Here is a 24,758-nt window from a genome sequence, read left to right on the forward strand (position 1 = left end):
GGATCTCTCGATGTCGTCACACTTATGCGCATATCGTTACTGCACACTTTAAGGCTGTAAAAAGGTGCAGTAAGATGTTCACTAATGATGTGCACATCAGCGTGACATCAGTTGACGACAGTTCACACATGGGAGTTAGCGAAAAGGTGAATTAATTGAAGTCCTGTACTTTGTTTACTTTCTTTAACACACAAAATATAGACCAGACAGGTCAACTATATCACTCTTAACATGGGTCTACTTTTCGGCGTAGTGATAAAAGCCTAATAATTCCCGCCGATTACGAGCTGATCGAAGTATAATGTGGATACAGATCATATCAGTATTGGACCAATATTACCAAAATGTCCTTCTTACCAGACCACAGTTGATAGAGATGCCTTCTTTAGCCCTGTCCCCAGTAGCCCCTGTCCGTTTTAACCTCTCTGATCCGGCAAGATCTACAAAGTGGAATTTGGCAGTAAGTGTTTCAAACTCGTTCAATCCGTTTTGACTTTCTCCGTTCTCTTTTGGTCCATCTTCTGCTTCCTCTCCATCTTCATTTGACTGCTAAAAAAAAGATGAAAAAAACTTGAGTGAACTTCAGCAAAATATTGTTCATTTATGCATTGAAATAAATGTTATGTTATCTCTGTTCGTACCACAAAGCAATATCGTCACTGGGCGGGAAAAACCTCACATGTACTTTTGGCCCTTGAACATGGATAAAGCCTTGTAGGTGTAGACTTTAAATTGAAGAGGTTGCTTCATCCATGTTCAAGGGCCAAAAGTGCATGCAGGAAACACCTCATATTTACTTTTGGCCCTTGAAAATGGATAAAGCCTTGTAGGTGTAGACTTTATATTGAATGGTTTGCTTTATCCATGTTCAAGGACAAAAGGTACATATGAGGTTTTTCGCCCAGTGACGATGATTTGTGTATTACATAACAAAGATTTGGCTTGATCTGATTTGATTTATTGATAATCTAGGCAAGCAAACATTCAAAAAGCAGAAAAACATGTAAAACAATAGTCCACAGCTGGTAGATTCCCTAATAGTGAACTAAATCACTTCAAGGGTCTCCGACAACCCTGTTGACAAAAAAACCATAATAACCTAATATTATACACAACAAAAGGAGATGGATTAAACATCTGAGATGTATCTGTTATACAATACTCCTTTTACCTTTTGGGAAGGAATGTCGGTACAAATTGACTTCCAGTAGAGAAACGCAGGGGCCATGTTTTACATCATTTTAGGGGGCTATCATTTTCTTCGGAAGGGGATCCCAAATATATGGGGGGTCATAAATTTTTGGAAAGAAAAATAGGAGTGGGGTCATAAAATTGTTGATGACCAAAATGTAGGGAGTCACTAGATGACCACAGATAGTGTGCTTATTTTATTCAAAATTCAATACAATTTTAGCCTGTTTTGGGGGTAAGGTGTATCGGTGGCGAAGGTCATAAAATTTTTGTTGCCGAAATAGGGGGGGTCACAATTTTATTGGAAAATTTGGGACCCCCTTCCGAAGACAATGATAGCCCCCTTATAATAAGCTTTTTCTGATCATTGTTTGTAGGTCTATTATTTATTTTTGAGTGTACCTCTTTTCAAATATGTTAAATTGCATTATAAGTGTACACCATGTTTTACTAATTTTTGTGCTTATTGGGCAATGCACTTTTAATGTGTTGTGCACATACACCACTACAGACCTCATCAGTATGTGCATATACCCAGTGTTCTAAACACAGTATGACATCACAACATCAGAATCAAAATATATATGTGAACTGCATGTACGTGTGTACTGTATGCAAAGATCTCAAATGGGCCATTCCATTTAAAATCCACACTCACCCTGTAGAAGATAAGTCTTCCACAGAGGAAATATAGGTTTCAAAATAGAATAGATAATTAGTTAACTTCCATTTGAAATACTCCAATTGTGGACAATATAATAAAGCCATATAGAGGGCAAGTATGGTTTCAAAACAATTAACCCTGACCAACTCCATCTAAAAACATACTCCCCCTGTGAAGTCTTTTCTTAAATCTTCCATAGGGGAGTGTGAATTTCAAATAGAATAGCCTGTTATCTCTTTTGCAGTCCATTTATCAAAACATCTGTTCATCAACTGAAGATGAGTTCAATCACTGATAAAAACACCACCATATCAAAACATTAACATGTTTATGTTAGGTATTAATATCAATATTAATTGGATTTTTAAATGAAGTGCATGCAGTGCATGTTACATGATTTTCATCATAATAAACCACCTGACAATCTTGTTTTTGTCAACAGAATATAATTAACAGCAATAATTATGAAATAAACTATTTTTAATGCAAGAAATTATTGCACTTGCTGGTATCAGTGTTATTCCACATTAAATTGCATTGTATTCACATATACTGTGCAATTTTTGTTTTGTAAAACCACCGCCTGAGGGAAAACAACTCAACGGCTTATTTGACTTTTTGTTTTATCAATTTAAAATGAAATAAAATAATTTCTATCATGTTTTCCTGAGAGCAAAATCAAAACCCTGAAAGTGATCTGGAAAAAAATACCGCTTTTCCCATGGACATATTCAATGTTTCACTTTTTCAATTCATGAACTTTCATGAAAACTATCACTGCTGGTATCTTTTGTGATATGCAACAAAATATCAATTAAATCTGTTCCCTTTAAGTTTCAATTACAGCTTCTCAGTAAATCCCTGATTACTGCCTGCTATACAAGTGGCTATTTTCACGAGGTTTTTATTTTCGCGAATCCAGCCACATCAGTGAAATTAAAGACACACAAATATTTTCAATAATGCATTGCATATATGAGGTTTGATTGAGCGGCCACCAAAATTTATAAATCGCTAACTGTTCCTTTTGTTCAAATAGCGAAAATATATACATGTGAAAATATTGACTTGTACAGTACTCTAACTCCAGACATTGCTATAAATAAAATACTCTGCACACAGATAGTGCCTCTATTCCATCACACGCTCCTCTCTATGTGATAGTCATATCCAAAAAGGATTGGATTGGAGGGTACAAAATTGGATCCAGGATGCAAATTAATAAGGGCAAAATGAATGTATCAACAGTGCTATAATAGAATTATGAGATAAACTGTCAGAACGGTCAGACCTACATGTATGCATTATATACATTATATGACTAGATGCAATTACCTGTATATGTAACTGGAGACATAGCACTTCAAGTTAATCATTAATAACACAAATTCGTATCCAAATACTTTATTATTAAATGTGCTAACGCTAAAACCAAAATATATTTTGTATTAAAGGAGGATTTTGTGATCCTAGCATCCTCTTTTTACGACATTTTTCAGTAGATATCCACGAAAACAGCTTATTCCCAAAATTTCAGTTGATTCCGATTTTGCGTTTGCAAGTTATGCATGATTATGTGTATTACACTGCTCAATAGGCCACTGTTTGTAATTTCGTTCTGGTATACCAGAACGAAATTCAAATTTGATGATATTTTTGCTAAACGAATTAATCTGCTTGTTCCAGTGGTATAAAAATCTCAACTTTTTTTGAGAGAAGTGGGGGGATGATGCTGTGGATCACAAAATGCCCTTTTAAGTCATGATTTGACTTGACATAGGATCATGAAAGTCTTTGAGTTTGAACTTGACACCAGAGATAACTTATTTGAGTCATACTACTGACCGATATCTGCTGCTTATCATTTGAGCCAGATATTTGAGTCATACTTGAGTTGTATTAATTTGAGTCATACCACTGACCTATCTCTGTTGCATATGTCCTTTAAGTTAGCTATTTGAGTCATGTACTTGAATTGTCCTATGGACGCAATAAGTAGACCAAACACAACTATTGCCGGAGCTGGATCTTTACCATCCGAATCTTTTATTTCCTTTCATTTACACAGTTGATCAAGTGTCAACTGTGTTCTTCATACTTAATTTAATATCACATATCACCTCAGACAGCTATATCATCTGAGAGTATACACAGTTGACAGGAAATCAACTGTCTATATTATCTTCATACTTTTAATATCACTTCAGACAGCTATATCATCTGATATTTTAAATAGATATAAATTCAAATTCATTAGCGCCTCAGACAGCTATATCATCTGGCTTATTCTTTAAAAGCAATATATATCAATCATTGAAATCATATATGTATCAGACAGCAATATCATCTGATACCCTTTTTACGCAATCAGACAGCTATATCATCTGATATTTTAAATAGATATAAATTCAAATTCATTAGCGCCTCAGACAGCTATATCATCTGGCTTATTCTTTAAAAGCAATATATATCAATCATTGAAATCATATATGTATCAGACAGCAATATCATCTGATACCCTTTTTACGCAATCAGACAGCTATATCATCTGATGCCATTTACGGTCCTGAAGTGAGGCGACCCACTTCAAATCCCAAACAGCATATTTGGCTTGGACCTAATCATTACTCATTTCCGAATTAGGACAACCCTATTCAATTTCCAAACAGCCTAATTTGGAATTGACATTAAATATTAAGTATGTGAAAACATTCCCAATGACTTGCTCAAATGCAGCAATGTATCTCCATTTTGATTCATATATTGGACAAAATGGTAAAAAGCAAAAGAAACAATGCCATTTAATATCATATTTTTTATAAAGGGAGTGGTGGGTGGGTTTTAAAATTCTCCTGACCTCTTCGGATGGTATCAAAACAGCTTATGACTTTTCCGGCAATAATTTCTGAGAAAACAGCCACGCCCCAGAACCGCTGCCTATGATTGGCTACTGGCACGCGACTCAACACAGGGCATGGATGCACAACAGGTGTCGGCCTGATGTCACAACATGCATGGCTCTACCTTTTATTGATCTACCGGACAATGAAACCCTTTTCAACAAAACCCAGGGTTTATTACGCCAATGACAATTTTGGTTTTGATTGAAGTTTGCTCAATCAAAACCCGATTGTCCTATGGACGCAATAAGTAGACCAAACACAACTATTGCGGAGCTGGATCTTTACCATCCGAATCTTTTATTTCCTTTCATTTACACAGTTGATCAAGTGTCAACTGTGTTCTTCATACTTAATTTAATATCACATATCACCTCAGACAGCTATATCATCTGAGAGTATACACAGTTGACAGGAAATCAACTGTCTATATTATCTTCATACTTTTAATATCACTTCAGACAGCTATATCATCTGATATTTTAAATAGATATAAATTCAAATTCATTAGCGCCTCAGACAGCTATATCATCTGGCTTATTCTTTAAAAGCAATATATATCAATCATTGAAATCATATATGTATCAGACAGCAATATCATCTGATACCCTTTTTATAATCAGACAGCTATATCATCTGATATTTTAAATAGATATAAATTCAAATTCATTAGCGCCTCAGACAGCTATATCATGTGGCTTATTCTTTAAAAGCAATATATATCAATCATTGAAATCATATATGTATCAGACAGCAATATCATCTGATACCCTTTTTTACCTTAATCAGACAGCTATATCATCTGATGCCATTTACGGTCCTGAAGTGAGACGACCCACTTCAAATCCCAAACAGCATATTTGGCTTGGACCTAATCATTACTCATTTCGAATTAGGACAACCCTATTCAATTTCCAAACAGCCTAATTTGGAATTGACATTAAATATTAAGTATGTGAAAACATTCCCAATGACTTGCTCAAATGCAGCAATGTATCTCCATTTTGATTCATATATTGGACAAAATGGTAAAAAGCAAAAGAAACAATGCCAACCAAGGACCTAATCTAGGGACTTGTTTAACACCCGTAAAGAGGAAGGCCCACATCCACAGTTTATCATTACTGCAAAGACATAGGGTGTACAAGGCTACTGAATTTTGAAGCATTTGAAGCATTGAGAACAGTTGTATGGTGCTCCCTTGAATTTACTAACAACAATACCTGATAGCTGAAAATTGAAAAGTAAAAAACCTGGACAAAAAAACTCGGTGAGAAAAAACAGGAAAACCTTCCAACGGCAGCGTGTATCTGTTCTAGTTACTAAGAGCATCCCTACCAGGAACATGCCATGAAATGCACTGATCAGTTAAAATTTGGGATTTATAGTGCAGTGCCAACCCACAGACCTCTGCACATTTTACATAATTTTGAAAATGCATTATCCCAGCTTCTATATTAACCAATCATAACTGAAGGGCTGAATGATCTGAACTTACAGTTCTGTCCGTTTTGTGGGCATATTTATGGCCCTAGTAAATCTAACAATATGAAGTATTTTGTTAAATGGCACTCCACTTTGCTGTCCATACAGCAATTTTTGACATGTATTTTGCACCCTGGACATGTTGAGCCTTTATTACATATATAAACCATTTTTCACATTTGTGTTTATTATAACATGTAGATTAGGCTAGTAATTAGCAAATTTCCAATTCAATAAGACATTAACATAGATATGTTACCTGCATAATTTTGCCTTTTTAAATCGGCAATGTAAGCAGATAACGTTTTACTCCAATGTTTGCAATTTTTTATTCATCTGGGCCGTTTACATGATTACCATCTTCGTTATTAAGGTGGTGCAGTAGTACTCAATTTTGGCCCTTAAATCATTTCATGCATTTCTGCTATCAATATATAATTATTCACTGTTCAATCACTGTGTTCCTTATAATTGCCACCTATGACTGATTTCTAGGTGTTGATTATACATGTACCAATGCATCAATGCACATTGATGCTTTTTGAAGTATGGCGACTTCTCAAGAGCCCGCTCAAGAGTGATATCCTCTACATGTATACTGCAATAAGTTTTATTTCGGTTATTGCTTTACTGTTTGATAAATTGTCAAATACCAATTTCGCCAATATCGTTATACGATTGTATCTTTTTATTTTTCTATCCAATCGCTTTAGGTCGCCTACAATGTATAATATCCATTGTTTGTAACATCACTTTACCTCAGTACTGTAACAATTCATGTGTTTTTCTTCTCGGATCTTACATAGTCTTGGCCATTATTGTCAGTCATTCTCGTCATACGTTTGTAATTCGCTGTCGTAGAGCGTGTTAGTAACCATTGTTGTAACTTGAGTTCATACGCCTGTTTCAATTTTTAGATATGCCATAAGCTTAGTGTTGTGCTAATTTCGATCAATGGTTCGTAACAAGGATACTGATACTTCCAACTTATCATAGCCATGAGTTGAATCAGATACTAGGTGTCGAGTCTGATAGCTTCTGATAACAAAATGTTCAATGTATCACCTTCCCCCGCATTCTTATATACAGTCTTTCAGTTTCGTAGCCACTATTAATTCCAAGTTTCCAGGACATGCCAAGCCTCCATTTCTAATCACCAGCATTAAGATATCCATATTCTGAAATAAATTAGAAAAAACAAAGACAGAAAGGGAACCAACTCGCCATACATGCACATGTAAACATTATATGTATGTACATTGTATTATTGATTGGTGATTTAGCAAAATGAAATATGAATGACATGAATGAATGAATGAATGAATATGAATGAAAACAAAGTTATTTTATTCCTATTAGGAAACATGTAGGAGCTCCTGCTGTTAAAAAAAGTATTATTATTAAAAGGAGAAAAAGTGTTGTCACTGCTGTCTTTTCCCAACCCATTACGAATTCTGATTGCATTTTTCCTTCCATTTTTGCTTACTTGTTTGATTGCTTCATTACTTCCTGCTTCCAATTAAACTTGCAACCTAAATTTACCTTTTGAATTGTTAACTTGCGATATACCCCAATCTCATGAGTTCCCAAAGTTTCTTAATTTGCCATCCCAATGATCACAATTGACCTTCATTATTGCACCCTTTCACCCCTTTTATGGCCTCCGACCCTTTTTTGACATTCATTGATATTATATAAATACTTATTTGATCATCAGGTGACTCCCCCCATCTAGCCTTGCAATAGTCATAGAATTTGTTAGCTATCTTATAGGTTCACATTACCCTTGAACACAAGAAACTGCATATTTCATAAAATGTCATTTAACTTTAGCTATATATTTGCCATTCGATGTCCTTTGATGACCTATATTTTTAATTTTAATTTTTTATTATTATTATTATTTTTAATTTTATTTAACCTCAAGATTTTTGCAATTCCATTGATCTTGCCTTATATATTTTGACCCGCAAGAAATTGTGCCTCTCCATTGTGTTCTATGTTACCATATTTCATGAAAATCCTTCATCTGACTTGTGATGACTTTTTACATAATTTTTTGACTTGCAGTTCTGAAATCCAAAAAATCTTAGCCTATTTAACCTCCGATGATGTTGATAGACCGCCAGATTTTTTTTTTTTTTTTCAATCATTATTTATTTATTTATTTTTTTTTTTCAATCATTATTTATTTATAGCTATTATTATTATTTTTCTATTTTTTAAATCTATATATTTTTTTTTTTTTTTTTTTTTTCATAATTTTATTTTTTTTTTTTTTTTCAAAATTATTATTATTTTTTTTCATTTATTTGCTTTCTATTTTTTATCCATCTAAATTTTTTATTTATTTATTTGCTTTTATTTAATTATTTATCTATTTTCCCCTATTTTTTATTTCATTTATTTATTATTATTTATTACGTTGTTACCTTTATTTTGCCCACTTTTCTGAATTCTAACACCCATTCCTTATTTCCGGACCTATTTTCCCCATTTATTAATTTACATTCTTGTGCCTTTTCTCCATCTTAAGAAACCAACATCTTATTTGATTTCGGCATGACCTTGAACTGAGATGACCAACAAAAAATTGCATCTGTCAATAATTTGTGTTCCATTTCCTGACCTCACTCTCGATCAGGCGGGATTTTGCTTAAATGTATTATGCAATCCTATTCACCGCGTTTCCTGAAAAACCACGATCTATATTCATGTATTTATTTATAATGACCTTGAACAGCCATCAGACCAAGGTATTCAATACTACGTCACACCCAATTATGTAAGCCCCGCCTCACTGAGCAACTAGGGTCACCCCCATGTTGGAGGACAAACTGCTTGCATGAGCGCGATCTAGCTGTGTTTTTAATGCAATGTCTAAAGTAAATTGTGTTGTGATGATAATTTAACTCGCCGAAATTCGTGAAATTTTCAATCAGTTTTTCTTATTTGTTAGAAAAACCATGTATCAATTATAACAAGTGACGAAAAACCCACTACGGATGAAATAACAATTTTTGATATACAATTTGGGAATTAACGTACGGAAATCTAGAAACGCAACCCGGAAGTTTTGTGACCACAACAAACTCGTATCCCAGCGCGTCGTCAAAATTTACATCAATATTTTGCTCATTATTTTCGCCCAAATTGGTGAATTATGTAACTACTATAGCTCGATAGTCAAATTTATTGATCAAATTTTATTACGGTACATTAAACCTAAACAACCTCAATTATAATTGTGTCAAAGATTCTATGCCTGTTTCACGGGCTGTTTCATTCATAAAAAGAGCGATCACATGATCTCAACCTGGATTTCAGTAAATTGATTCACTGGATTTAATAAACAATTATTACTTGCATGCTAAATATGAAGTCAGTTTTCACCGGGGCTTTTGATTAATGTATACAGATCCATTTAACAGCTTAGATTAATTATATCAACACATCAAATTCCCATCAAATTACCGCATCTAATTCATAATCATGTCTACTATAATTTTCTCACCCTTGTTTTCCAAGTATCGCCATGATTAAAGTTGTCCAATCTCGGCGTCTGAATACAAGATGGCGCCTTTTCTTCTCACTTCTCCGCTGACGATACGCTAAATCCACGATGATAAATACTAGATTGTCAACTTGTTAAAACCGAAGTCACGGCACTGTTTAGTCAACCACCATGAATAAATGTCGATTTTACAACATCACTTTTTACGTCCATAGCGAATGTGAAGAATATTGATTTTTCGTACATCTTTCACGACCAATTGTACACGATGGATACCGTCGGAAGTTCAAGTTCTATTTCGGTTCGCAATATTTTACGGTTTATATCCTTCTTAATTTTGCGAAATTAATACACGATATCCCAATCATTATTTCCAGTTTCTGTCTCCAAAACACTTGGTGACGTGCCGTAGGCTTCCTTCAAAGTTAAGTTTATCTCAATTTTAAAATTCTCCTGACCTCTTCGGATGGTATCAAAACAGCTTATGACTTTTCCGGCAATAATCTCTGAGAAAACAGCCACGCCCCCCAGACCCGCCGCCTATCATTGGCTACTGGCACGCGACTCAACACAGGGCATGGATGCACAACAGGTGTCGGCCTGATGTCACAACATGCATGGCTCTACCTTTTATTGATCTCCCGGACAATGAAACCCTTTTCAACAAAACCCAGGGTTTATTACGCCAATGACAATTTTGGTTTTGATTGAAGTTTGCTCAATCAAAACCCGATTGTATTTTAATCATACCACCTATTTGAGTAGTATTTGAGTCATACCATTGGCTAATCGTTGCTACTCATGCATCCTTTGAGTTGGCTATTTGAGTCATATTCTAGTATTTATTCGAGTCATAGCACTGACCAATCCGCTTTTGAATACAGCATACCGTATTTCCTCAAATAATCGCCCCCGGGGGCATTGCATTTTCCAAACAGGGGGGGGGGTGTTCAGTAAAGGTTATTTTAGAACAATAATTCCCGTTAAAATCATTAGGTAACCTTAAAACTCACGCTGAAATGACAAACTATGAACTAGAAACACTGACTTCTGGTTCACTTTCGGGTTTCCTATCAGATTTTCGCCGATTATCAACGCTGTTATCGATGATGTGGGCAACTTGGTAAGCAAGATAGCATGGAAATATCAGCATTTTTGAAATATCTTGGTTGAAAACAGTGGTGGGGGTGTTTATTTGAGGGGGGGGGGCGACTATTCAAGCAAAAACAGTAATGATCATGAATTCATACTGGTACTCACCGCATCAGTTCTCTTCACTGATGAGTTACTTATTGCAGCATACTTATTGTAAGTCACAAATTTATACATAATGGTCATACTTACCACTTTAACCAGTCTCTGTTGCATGATATGTAAAGTGAATATAGCATGTGATCGTGAGCTCTGTGAGTTCATGTTGGTACTCGCTGTTGTTCTTGATAATGCACCATTCTGTAGGCACTGTAATGTCTGCAAATTTATGTATGAAAACATAACAAGCTTGATTAAACATCAGTGATACATTGTGTTATCAAATGAACAAGAAATCATACCCAAGTATATCATACATTGGTCATGTACTATTATTATTTATATCAGGCTTTTGAGCGATACAATAAAACTTGATATTGTATAGTTTTTGCAAAATACCCGGATGTAATACAATATTGTTTTTAATATTGTACGGGTATCGCGTACACCCGCGCGTTACCACGGTCACAGCACCTGACAGCACCAACACGCGTCACAATACAAAAACACAACAATACAGACACCGTACCGGCTCACAGGAGATTTTCTACAGTTGCTTTCGTACTGTATAAACAAGTAAAATCACAAACTTAATTTGCAGCAATTCTGGGTGATGATAACCTTAGGAAATATAATCCACCTGTATATATTCCGAAATTGTCTTTTTCCACAATCAAACACCATCCCAAAGGGATACATTAACAAATCATACCAAAATCAAGTAATAAAATAAAGCTGCGCTAAATTGTTTGAAAGTCTATGATGAGTAGTCATATTAAGTGTATCAAATCAAATCAAATCAATCAAATTTATTTCCATGTCATATTACAAACATAAACATTATACATATAAGTCAGTACATCGGTTAAATTATATTATGTTAATGAAGAATTAGACAAAAATAGTACAAGTTATTCTGTTATCATGACATGGAGGAGCCGTTCGAAAGGCCAAAAGGCCAGCAGTGAGCGACCCCCTTACTTACGCTACGTTACGTTACGTTACATTACCTTACATTACATTGTAAATTAATTTTGCAGCAAACATGAGAAAAAAAGATAATACCTTATGCCTAATAAAGAGTGATATTACAGATTATAATCAACCAATCAACTGAAAATGCAATATTTTTAAAATGAAAATAAAAAGCATGGACCCACGAAGAATACTAAGTATTTTCCCTGACTATTAAATCTAGTAAGACATGATAATAGCATTTCTAAAGTGTGATTTGAACATATTTAGAGATTTAAGAGTTTTGGCATCAGAAGAAAGTTTATTCAATGAATAGGGCCAGTGGTTCTGACACCTTTGGATGAAAAAGTGGTTTTATTTCTAACCAGTTGGTAATTATTGATATATCTAGTGCTGTAATTATGAATGTTTTGCATTAGATTGAAATAGCTACTGAATATAGATGGAAGCATTCCATGGAATACTTACACATAAATACACATAGATAAAACTTGTACATGTCCTGTATTTTAAAGAGCTTGAGATCTTTAAAAAGAGGACTGGAGTGAGATCTGTAGTGAGACAATGTTATATTTCTTACTGCTCTTTTTGATGTTTAAATACTTTGTCTAGATAAATATTATGAGAGTTACCCCAAGCCAAAATACCGTAAGAAATATAAGGTTGTATTAAAGAGTTATAAATACATAAAAGATTACTTTTGGACACAAAATATTTAAGCTTATTTAGAACACCGATGGTACAGGAAATGGTATTCGAACTAGCTTCAACATGGTGTTTAAAAGCTAGGTTTTCGTCAATAATTATGCCTAGAAATTTAGTCTTGTTTACTCTAGACAAACAAATTCCGTTTAGAATCACGTTAATATTGGTTTTGAATTTAAAGGTCTTCTGTGGAGTGCCCATGATCATGTAATTTGTTTTAACAGCGTTTACGGAGAGCTTGTTGGCTTTAAACCAATTTGTAACTTTCATTAATTCATTGTTTACAATTTGAATTTTGCTAGCCAGGTCCTCATGTGCGAATAGAATTGTTGTATCGTCCGAAAACAAGACAAAATTTAAGATAGAAGAAGTGTTGATGATATCATTAACAGATAGTAAGAAAAGGAGTGGCCCTAATATTGAGCCTTGAGGTACTCCATAAGATATGCTCTTAATACTTGATTTACAACAATTATAATACACATATTGAGCTCTGTCACTTAAATAGCTTTTGAACCAATCTAATTCGATTCCTCTAAAACCATAATGTTCCAGTTTATGTAGTAGGATGTTATGATTTATGGTATCAAAAGCTTTTGATAGGTCTAAGTAAATACCCAATGTTGTTTTCTTATTATCAACTGCTCTGTAAATATTGTCCACTAGTTCAATAATTGCCATCTCAGTTGAATAACCTGATCTAAAACCAAATTGCTTGCTATTTAAAATCTTATATTTATCCATAAATGATAGGCATCTGTTGAATATGATACGTTCTAAAATTTTAGACAAACATGGTAAAATTGAAACAGGCCGATAGTTCGAATATGATTCCCTATCGCCCTTTTTGAAAATAGGAACGACTTTAGCCAATTTTAAGTCCTTTGGAACAGTACCTGTTATAGTAGATAAATTAAATATCTTGGTAAGAGGTAAGCATACTTCATTGGCTATCCTTTTAATTAATAGGTTGCTAAGGCCATCATGACCAGGGCTTTTGTTAGAATCCAATTTACCAATTATTTTCAAAATTTCGTTTTCAGATATAGGGGACATGAACAAATTACAAGGCAGTGGATTCGATAAGAATTCATGATAGTTCAGGCCTCCATTATCCATTTCTGATGCCAATTTTGGACCGATATTCACAAAAAATCATTAAAGTCATTTGAAATTGTTTGACTATCAGTGCAATAATTACCAGTATTAGTTTTAAATTTAGACTGATTCTGCATTCGCCTGTTCGTCCTAAAATTTCATTAATATTTCTCCAAGTGAGTTTCATATTGTTCCTGGATTGATGAAATTTGTGTTCGTAATATGTCCGTTTTGAGTTACGAATTAAATTATGCAGCTTGTTTCTATAGGATTTAAACTTTTGTAGGTTTTCGTCAGTAGGAGAATGTTTATAAATTTTATAAAGCTTATTCTTATTATTTATGCATTTTAATAAGCCTCTTGATATCCATGGAGAGAGTGGGTCTGATTTATTGCTTATTTTATTTCTCCTTAATGGGATACACTCATCCAATGTATCATTCAGTATTGATACAAACCTATTGTAATCATCATTAACATTTTGGTCATGCAAAACTTCAGACCAATTCACTTCTGCAAGCTTTTCTTTTAAATGATTTACATTGCTATTTGTGAAATTTCGTTTGTATGAATGAGTTATAACACCCGCTTTTTTATTTTTTATTTTATTTTTTGTTGAAATAACTGTTGGAAAATGATCACTAATATCAGTTACCAAAATGCCAGAAGAAACATCATACTTGTTAGTCAAAATATTATCAATAAGAGTTGCACTGTGCTCAGTTATTCTTGTAGGTTTCGTAATAGTTGGTAACAAAGCATGGGATAAGATCATATTCAGATAGTCATGAGTTGGTCTATGGTCCTCGTCTTTGAGTAAATCAATGTTAAAGTCTCCCATAATATATGTATCCTTTTTTCTGACATGATCTTGTCAATTATTGGATTTATGTCGTCAATAAAAGGGTCAATATGCGTGTGAGCTCTGTAAATAACCCCAACTAATATATTTTTCTGATTGACTCTTTCAATTTCTATAAAGCAAGATTCATAATTTAATGTACCTTTGTTTAAGTCTGTTCTTGATTTATAATTTACCTTATTGGATATGTATAATCCCACTCCACCTTTACCACGGTTTATTCTGTTGGTGTATTCAAAATCATAGCCAGGTAAACTGTAGTATTTATTAGGCTTTGATTTTAAATGCGTTTCAGATAGTCCAATAACAGTAAAATGATGATTTATTTGTTTCAAGCATTCGTTAAATTTATCAAAGTTTTTGCTCATGCTCCTGATGTTCAAATTCATAATCGAGAAATTGTCATTTGAAAGTAGATTTGTTTCCATTAGCTGACGAGGTGTCAGATAATTGCATTGGAATGGTGTATTCATTTCGTTCACATCACTGCTTATTTGGTATTTAAGTGGATTAAAGACCATCTTATCATATTTTTCTAACAATACATCAAGGCTGCTTTCAATAATTTTTTCGTGGTTGTTACTTTCGGGGTCCAAATTACTAAATGCATTCTCAATATCATCATTTGCTGAAATATCACTATCAACATAACTAGAATTTTGACGCACGGTGTTACTACGATTTGGCATAAATGCGGTAAAGGCCTATAATACATGATACGTAAACTTAAACTACATACACTAATAATAGCACTGGCGCTGCAAAATGAATATTTCAAAGAAGTATAAACGAAAACCGCCTCCACCAACACAAATAAATTAACGTAACTTTTGGACAGATACAATTTATTATACAAAAATAAATCCTAACATAATCCGACTATCAAAAGCCATACAGGCTGTTTTTTTTTTGTTTTTGGTTTTTTAATAAATAAATAAATAAATAAAATGAAAATAAACACTGCCCGACGAGATGATAGCTCTCCTGATGATCACAAGGGCTGAATTTAATTTAACAGGCTAACGGTTACATTTCTGAAACATTTTTCCGATAATCAATCAAATGAATCATCACCAACAATAGTTTGAAAATCGGACTGTAAAAAACCTCATACATGTACATGATAATAACGACATTTGCATAATACTTGATGACAGTTGCACGTAATATAAGTAGATACATTTGTAAATTGACTTGAGAATTGGTCTCAGACAAAGCAGCGACTCAGATTAAAATGACCAATCGACCAATTTTTATACGTAAATGGCCGGGCAGATGAGATCCTACCACAGAATTAAAACCAGAGAACCAGGACTCGACCGCCATCTTGATACAGGCATGGAGCAAAAATTGGGGTATTCGGTTTCCCTCGGAATGCACTCGAGGCATTCGTTGTCATGCAAGCGCCATGGATGATGGGCGCATTTGAGAGACGCACTTGATGCGACCTGCACGCGAGTACCAAGACGCTTCAGATGAGCTGCAGAATAGTTTTCGTTCGTCTCCGCGCACCGTCGGCAAGGACCCGAATACCCCAATTTTCTCCCCATAGCTGACCGCGCGATTGTACGTGGCGGTATAGGGAGTCCCGGTTCTCCTTCTCTAATTCTGTGGATCCTACAGAATGATCAATCATCGATAATTAGCATAGTAATTTGATGTGCATAATCATGATAGTGTACTCAAGATATATTCGATAGCACTCAACAATAGGTACAATAGAAATTTACGTGACCAAGCGTGGATATAATAAAATGAACAAGCATGCTGCACGATATGTTTAGGGTATGTGTGTGTACATTGTATGCGCATAACGACAGACACTAAGGAATAATATTCTTATATTTTGTTCGCATTCTCAAGCCGTTATGCAGACACTTTCAGTGTTGACAGTAACAGGGTAAAGAGGATATGTGCTAACGAAAAACCATGATCCAATTTATATTTTTCAGTAAAGTGGAAATCATTAGAAAACAAAATCAAAATCACCTGAATAGGACAGATCACACCAACTAGTTATATATACATCACATCAAATTTAGCTAATTTGACTATAGTTAATTTAAGTCCGAGGATTAAGTTCAGATTCTTGCTGAGCTTTTAGTTCACACAACACTTCTATGCCATTATACTGGGGCTATTCCCACTTGTGTCTGCATCCATTGCGGTTTCATCTGAACTGTTTTGCTCTACAGTGCTTCTGGATGGTGTGGATGACAATGGTGCATGCTGAGATTCTGGAGAGTCAAATCGCCTGTGTGTTGCTGGCCCTTTCTGCGTTGGGGTGAGACCACGTTCAGTGATTAAATTTATACCAGGCATGTATTTCTGCCCATTGACGAAAAGGAATATGTCAGCGCCCACCACTTTAAAGTTACGTCTAAGCTTGAAAGCCTTGACGCTTGAAAGCAGGCCAAAGCCCCTTTTTCTTATCCATTAGTTGCGGTGGTAAATGTTCTTGAATAGTGTAGCTTTGAAATGATACAGTCTTACCATTTTGCAGCCGCTTTGTTGTTCTGTACTGTTTCAGTTCACTGCCGTGGTTTAGGATAAAGTCTCTATCAGCTAATTGGAGAAACTTAGCGACTATTACCCGTGGTTTTCCATCATGTCCACTGATCATTTTGCCCATACGATGCACATCAGCCAAGTAGATGAATGAAGAGTCGTGTATACCGAGCTTGGTGCTCCAAAAGTCTCTGAGCACAAATTCCGTGTCCTGTCTGTTGTTGTCGTCACCTGGGATTCCCTGGAATATGAGATTATATTTGTAGCTGTATAACTTATTGTATATAGCCTCATTTTCGAAGTCTGCTCTCAGTTCATTTACTGTACTTGCTTTGGCTGTCTCGTCGATTTGCGTTTTACGTTTCTTATCTCACTGTGAGCATACTCAATGCTCTCTTCTGTTTTAGTCATACGCTGTTTTATTTCCATTTTGAAATCATGAATCTCCGTTCGAAGAAGAGTTATATCTTCCAATCTTTTGAGAATTTCATCCAGTTTATTACTTTCCATGTTGATACGCTGGTCTATGCAGGCGTGGTAGTAGAGCGTGTTGAATTACCCGGTCCTATTGATTATTATTGATAAAATTATGGATTGGTGGATTGGTGGAGACGGATAAAAGTACGTCCTACTCGTACGATGCCAGCGTGAAACTATCCAATCGTTCAAAGTTTTCAATCATTACCCTAGCCTAACTCTATCACTATCTATCCTTAACTCTATCCCTGAACCTAATTCTAACCCTACACTTAATCAAAACTCTAAATCTCACCTAAAATGCCCCAAATCCTAACTTTAACCATTTCTGGACTAACAACCCTTCAGACTAACAGGCTGTTCCCAAATTTTCACTTCTCTCTTTAAAGCCTTCACACAACAAATTGCACGGAACAATTTCTGGACATGTACATTTCACAAGCATGTTTTGAGAGGTAGGTGGGCATGATCACAACGTACATTGTACATCTCCCTACCACAGACTAAGCCTATGAGATAATTTGTAGACTCATTTTGGTTTTATACTTGACTGCAAGCTAGACAGCTGCTTTACAGATCCTAGTACAGGGCATGCCTAATGTAGGTCGTCTTATAAGTGATTGAAGGGCTATTATTGACATCCATTTGTCATAAATTTGACAGCTTTGGCAGGAAAGTGGATTGTTTGTTTGTTTGTTTTGCTTTTTTTTTAATTTGTGCAAATTATTCTCAGTATCATGGTTTCAGCAGCAATTTTTACCCATTTTAATGTTTGCAGTAAATTGTACCAATTTGAATTCAGCACAAGATAATGGTGAGTATGCCACAACGCTTGTTTTTCAAAACCAGTGATTGCTGTAAATGCAACTTTTAGATTCTGTCTTTTTTCTTCAAAAACACTGCTGTGTGGTTAATGTTGAACGAAATTGGGCAAATGGGGTATTAAAATGGGCATAAATAAACCATCTTTTTGTCTATGTTAAAATATTGTGAATGCAATTAACAGTTCTGCAGCTATAGGCATATTTACAACAACCGGGTTACTTTTGCCAACATCTTTATCTTTTCAAAAATGACAAAACTATTATCTTAAAACAGCACCTGACAACCAAATGCTAATTCCGTAATAGTATGTGGTGTGACCAAGCAAAACCAATCTGAAGTTGGGTATATTCAATTTTCAGTTTTCTACATGATTATATAAAGTGCAAAGATACATTTTGCAGAAAACCTCATTGAAATCGACCATTTACTTCCAAAGATATGAACTATTGAAGCATGTCCAAAACAGTCAACATAAGAAATGTTTTCCTTTGTTAATCTATATCTGGAAATCAATCCGACTGATTTTGCTTGATCGCATCACATATGACCAAAGATGGCCCATGCCTGCAAGATAATTACGAGTATTCTCTTGGTCGGGCTGACGTCATAAAGGGGAAATAGCCTTGTAAAACCAGTGTACATATGTGCAGTTCCCCTTTCTCAAGCTGGTTGCTGTGCGCACGCTTGTGCAAAGGGGACAAAGGGGACAAAGGGGACAATGTTCCCGGATGTCCGACCGAGTGAATATTGAAGTCTGCACAAACCATGCACACTAATGACATGGATATTTACCTCTTGCTCTGATGTGACTGTCCTGGTTGTCACGCCAACAACATAGATACCTCCTTCAGGATCTTCGTGGATTTTGATGTGTGACTTTTTGATCTGCATAATGAACATAACAATGCAACGGATTAACATTTTAGAATAGTTGGAACAATATACCTATTTGTTAAGACCGAACCAATTATGGGATCAGATACCAGGTCCTGATCAGTACCAATATACCTGTACTCATATTAATTGTCATCAGTAATGTGGTTTTTGTTTTTCTGAGTTTTTTTCTTTTGATCATTTGGATAGGTAATGAAAGAGTTCTAGCTCAACAAATACCAAGGGAATCAGGGGTGGACATGGTGGGGGAACAACATTGGGGGCAACCCCATAGGGTTACACAAATAAGTCAATATGATGCCTACTTTAAAACACCATATCTTAGGAGTCTTAACTTGCACAGGCATTGCTATGAATAACACATTTTTAAAACTAATTAAAGAATAATATATAACAATTACAAACCAAAGATGGAACTAATTAATTGATGGAAATGGAGTTTTTGTTTTTCTGTTGTTTTTTTCTTTTGATCATTTGGATAAGTTATGAAAGAGTTCTAGCTCAACAGATACCAAGGGAATCAGGGGTGGACATGGTGGGGGAACAACATTGGTGGCAACCCCATAGACTTACACAAATAAGTCAAAATGATGCCTAATTTAAAACATATCTTAGGCACTTGCACAGGCATTGCTATGAATAACACATTTAGCCAAAGATGGAACTAATTAATTGATGGAACTAATTAATTGCCCAATTAAGTGCTAATTAAGGCAGTTTCATCTATACATACATCACTGTTCTAAGCATGCACTTCCGCTCTGAAATCCTCTGAATGACCTATCTCTTGGAAGAGTCATCCTACTTCTGAAATAGTTTTAGGGCATTCATTTTGAAAAGGAAATTTGATGAGGAAATCAAGTATGCCATTGGTTTTTGGACATTAGACATATATTGCCTAATAGATACAACATGTTTAGGCCTAATCAATTTTCAGTTTTAGCAATCACCATGAGAGCTGAAGTAACACTAGGCATATATGCAAAATAAAGTTTAGTTTTTTTTTAGTTTTTTTCCTAAAATTTCTTGATTTTATGTAATTTTCTAAATTTTTCTTCTTGTTCAAGAGTGAAAGTACATGTACATGTAACACCACAAGTTGCTAGTTGAGAAGAGCCTACATTGTCAGAGTCACGTATGTTTGCATTATACTATAATCCACTATTTATCTTGTGCGGTATTTTGTGGTTTTGTGAAAAGTTACCCAAGTAAACTATTTATGCAGGAAATGTTGTCATGACTGTGCTAATGTTTACAATATTCAACATCCTGAATTACACGTTGGAACAAAAAGTATAGGTAAATGTTGAAAACAGTGGCTTAAGTGTGTCAGGATACATAACAGTGTTCCCAACACAAATCAAGCCTGTCACATGCTATATTGGCACCAGAGAAAGCATGATTCTGCACTATACATAAGCCTGCAATGCATGTATATAAGCCATATGTCAACAACACATTTCTCATACTTTATTGCACATATATTTTGTACTCTGATAGACAGGTTATTTTAAGTATCTGTGTATTTGTGTGTTACTAATTATTTCATTTAGGCATCTGGGCATTTTTCAGATTAGTCTTTCAGCTGATAGCACACTGACAGATAGGTATTAGTTACTATACATTACTTTGACAATGTAGGCCTTCTCAAATACAATTCATGGTATAGTGAAAGTCTTCTTAATGGAAATTTCTATTGAGGCTTGCAAAGCTTCTATCATATTATTACCATGTACATTGTACAATGCCAGTTTGCTGGCTAAAGGTCCGGTGCACAAGTAGCAGCTGGTGAACAGGTGTTTGCAACATTTTCAAGTTTCTTTCTGATATGTGCACTGATCGAGGTAAAACTGTGTTGGAAATTAATAGTTTAAATAAATATTTCTACTGTTTCTTCATTCCTCTATTTAAAAAAAAGTTATATATCCCACTTAAAGTCCAAATCACTACTTAAAGTTCCTGTCACTTTGTAACTTTCTGCTAGGCTAAATTGATCTCTCAGCTGCCACATCCTGGAAGCACTAGGTCTTAATACATACCATACAAAAATGTACATCTTGGCAGAGCAAAATATGACAGACCATATACATAGCAGGTCATGCCTAGCCTCCATTAATATTTGGTTTTGTTTAGTTATTATGCATGCTAACTACACAACCACCAAATAAACCTGATAGATAAACTACTAATAGTGTCAATAATAATATTTGCACAAAAATTATTGGCATTATCAATAATATCCGATTCTAGTGACCCTTAAAAAATGGATCAAACGTTTTGATTGATGGTCTGACAAGACCACTTTGAAAGGTTTGGCCTTTACCTTTTGTTACCTACATAATTGTACTTGGGCATTTCCCTTAGAAAATTACACCAGCTGAAAATGACTGCACATCTCCTAATCTCACAATGATACATTCTGACAGTGAATAACATTACCTTATGGTAAAAATACTATGGGAATGCTCAGAGTTGGAAATTAACCAATATTATGAATGAACTATCAACTAATTAGTCAAAATTAATGCTCAAATGTTATTGGTAAATATGTATATAAAGATTAAAATGTTATCAAACTTAACAGCAGCCAATTAATCTTTATTTCATAAATTAGAGGGCTCTATGAAGCATTCATAACCTCATTGCGATCCAATCATATTTTATTATTTGTGAAAACGCGAACGCAAATCGAGGTCATTAATATCTCACAATTGACCGCAAAATGCGTAAATTGCTCGGAATATCCCTCGATTCCAAAGGCAAAATGTTTAGATTTTTCACAATGCCCTCCAAATAACCGATGCGCAGTTATTAACCTCTAATTAATGGTTGATCAAAGATGAAATGAAATTTGGTATACATTGCCTTATGCTTCTTATACTACTTTACTTACTCTTGAGTCATCTCGTGCTTGGTCAAATAAATCTAAAATTTCTTCATTATATAACTGGAAGATAAAATAACAAATTATTAAAATTAATTATGAAAAAGTTTATGAGTAAAGACAGAGCGACAAAAAAAAGAGAGAATGAGGGAAGGAAGGGGTGTGAGCAAGCAAAAGAGGAAGAGTATAAAGAGAGACAGATATACAGAGAGGATGCAGGGATTGAAGGAGGAAGAGATGAAGGGGGAAAGGAAGGAAGGGGAATTTTTCAGGACAGATACAAACAAACCTAAATAAGTCACGTTGACAAAATTTATACATGTAAACTGAATTTGAAGTCAATATCAACTACATTTTACCTCCATAAATTGTGCATGTATTTTAAATTCTGGAGGGGGTTCACTTCTCTCTTGTGCCTGCTGTCTTCTTGCTTCTATTCCATGGAATAAATGCTGCACAGCTCTCGGTACAATGCCTAGATTCTCCTCTGAGATGCCTGGTTCAAATCCTGTTCCCATTGTGAATGTTTTACCAGCACCAGTTTGACCATAGGCAAATACAGTGGCATTGAATCCTTCAAAGCATCTGTGGAAAGAATAAAAGAATGTACAATAAAACTTGAAACAGATCAAAAAGTCGCCTTTTCATTTTCGGTTGTAACATGTTCATGTAAGTAGGTCTAGAGCCACTTACTATGCATTTTAAGTGCTTCATTTCTCCAGAGGTTTATGCTTTTTAACATTCATTTGAAGATGCCAACCACCTTAAATTTGCTCATCAGGAATCAGAACCCATAGCTAGGATTTTTCTGGGGTGCATAATTTACACATTGCAGTATTATTTGCAGGGAAAAATCAGTATACGGTTAATTTATGAATGCACTTCCCACAATAAAGGTGACACAATGCAATAAGGTGTTGTCTAATGTTGTTTTGTGCTAGATACAAAACTGTTTTGCTGTTGTTAACATGCTCCGTGCCTCTGATCCACTCAGACTGAAGTAGGACATTTTGAAAATTCAGTTGTTATCAATACTAACATGCTCAGCACTATAAAGCTTACTGATGTTGAACTTGAAATCACTTAATCCCTGGCATTATATACTTGGTTGTAAAGTTATGAACTTTTTAATATGCCCATTTTCTTACCTTTTTATTGTTGTTATTTGTTTGTTTATTTGTTTTTGCTTTTTTTGTTTTTGTTTTTTACACTTTATTTTAAGCTATTTCAAAATCATTATTCCTAACAATTGTCTGATGGAATCAGTCCATGATACATATCAAGAGCTCAGTGCAACAAACAAAGCCTTGTCTCAATTAGTTCGCCTGGATAATGGTGTGTACTGTAAAACTGCAATATTGCTATAGTCTACATATCTACATCAAGTCACCGGCAGGTCCGGCTCTAGCTTGAAGTTCAGCGTGTGCTGCATTGGCTTAGCGTGGTTTCTTGCGTGTACATATGCGACACATTGATTGCACACGTAAAATTATGTATACGCACCAAATGACGCTAAGCTAATGCAGAACACGCTGAACTTCAAAGCTATAGTCTATTATCTACCTCAAGTTACCGGCACTAGCTTTGAAGATCAGCGTGTGCTGCGTTGGCTTAGTGTGGTTTCTTGCGTGTACATATGCGGCACGTTGATCGCTCACATAAAAGAATGTACACGCACCAAGTAATGCTAAGCTAACACCGAACACGCTGAACTTAAAGCCAGTGCTACTGACTCGAGGTAGATATATAGACTATAGTGCCGGTGACTACCGACTCGAGGTAGATATATGGACTATAAATGAATAACATCACCAAGAGCTAAACAGAGATGAGGCTTTGGTGAATGGAGCCCTTGATGTATGCTGCCATTTCCTTTTTTTTTTAACTTCACTCTTACCCTTCTATTAGTCCATGTACAGTGGCATTATAAATAGAATCCTGTTTACTATCCAAGTCAAACACAAAGTCATAAGTAAAAGCTTTGTCTTGACCCAGCATAATCTGGGGGTGATCTGGGGTCACCGACGTACACACACGACACATGTCTATCTTCTCTTTGGCAAGCTGAGGACGCACCCTGCAAAAATAGAAGAAAGTAAGATGGGAATTATAATCAGCAGCTCAATAGTTATTAGGCAATTTGTAAAACCTTACTAGTTCACATCTTCGCACTCTCACATGCCCATCCCCATACCCATACATGTGTTAACATACCTGCACACTTAAACACAGTGAACTAAACACTCAGCATACAATGTACATGTATATGCATACTGTTTCTCGTGAAAATATGCAAAATATAACTCTACCAAGTTTAAAATCAGTTGTTAAAGGCCTATTCAGGGATTCCAGCATTAAGTGTAAAAACAATTAAAATTGTTTATACATTGCTTAAAAGTGAAGGATAAGTCATTCAAATTGCCATTTGGTATTTTTGAAATGCAAAATTTGACAAAAAACGAAGCGAACAGCAGTATTGACAAAGTTGATTAAATCCACACATTACAGATTTGGGTAAAATGTCT

General features: G+C 35.0%; 1 protein-coding gene across 1 annotated transcript in view; it reads right to left on the minus strand.

Annotated features, from left to right (window-relative positions):
• LOC140166145 (kinesin-like protein KIF21A) overlaps positions 1–24,758 on the minus strand; it is a 126,980-nt gene that overhangs the window by 73,620 nt on the left and 28,602 nt on the right. Inside the window, 6 exon segments of the mRNA XM_072189535.1 lie at positions 358–549; positions 11,099–11,224; positions 19,248–19,340; positions 22,243–22,296; positions 22,593–22,818; positions 24,131–24,310. Of these exon segments, the coding sequence (XP_072045636.1) occupies positions 358–549; positions 11,099–11,224; positions 19,248–19,340; positions 22,243–22,296; positions 22,593–22,818; positions 24,131–24,310 (871 nt within the window).

The sequence above is a fragment of the Amphiura filiformis genome, chromosome 12 (genome assembly GCF_039555335.1).
Source record: "Amphiura filiformis chromosome 12, Afil_fr2py, whole genome shotgun sequence".
Taxonomy (NCBI): Eukaryota; Metazoa; Echinodermata; class Ophiuroidea; order Amphilepidida; family Amphiuridae; genus Amphiura; species Amphiura filiformis.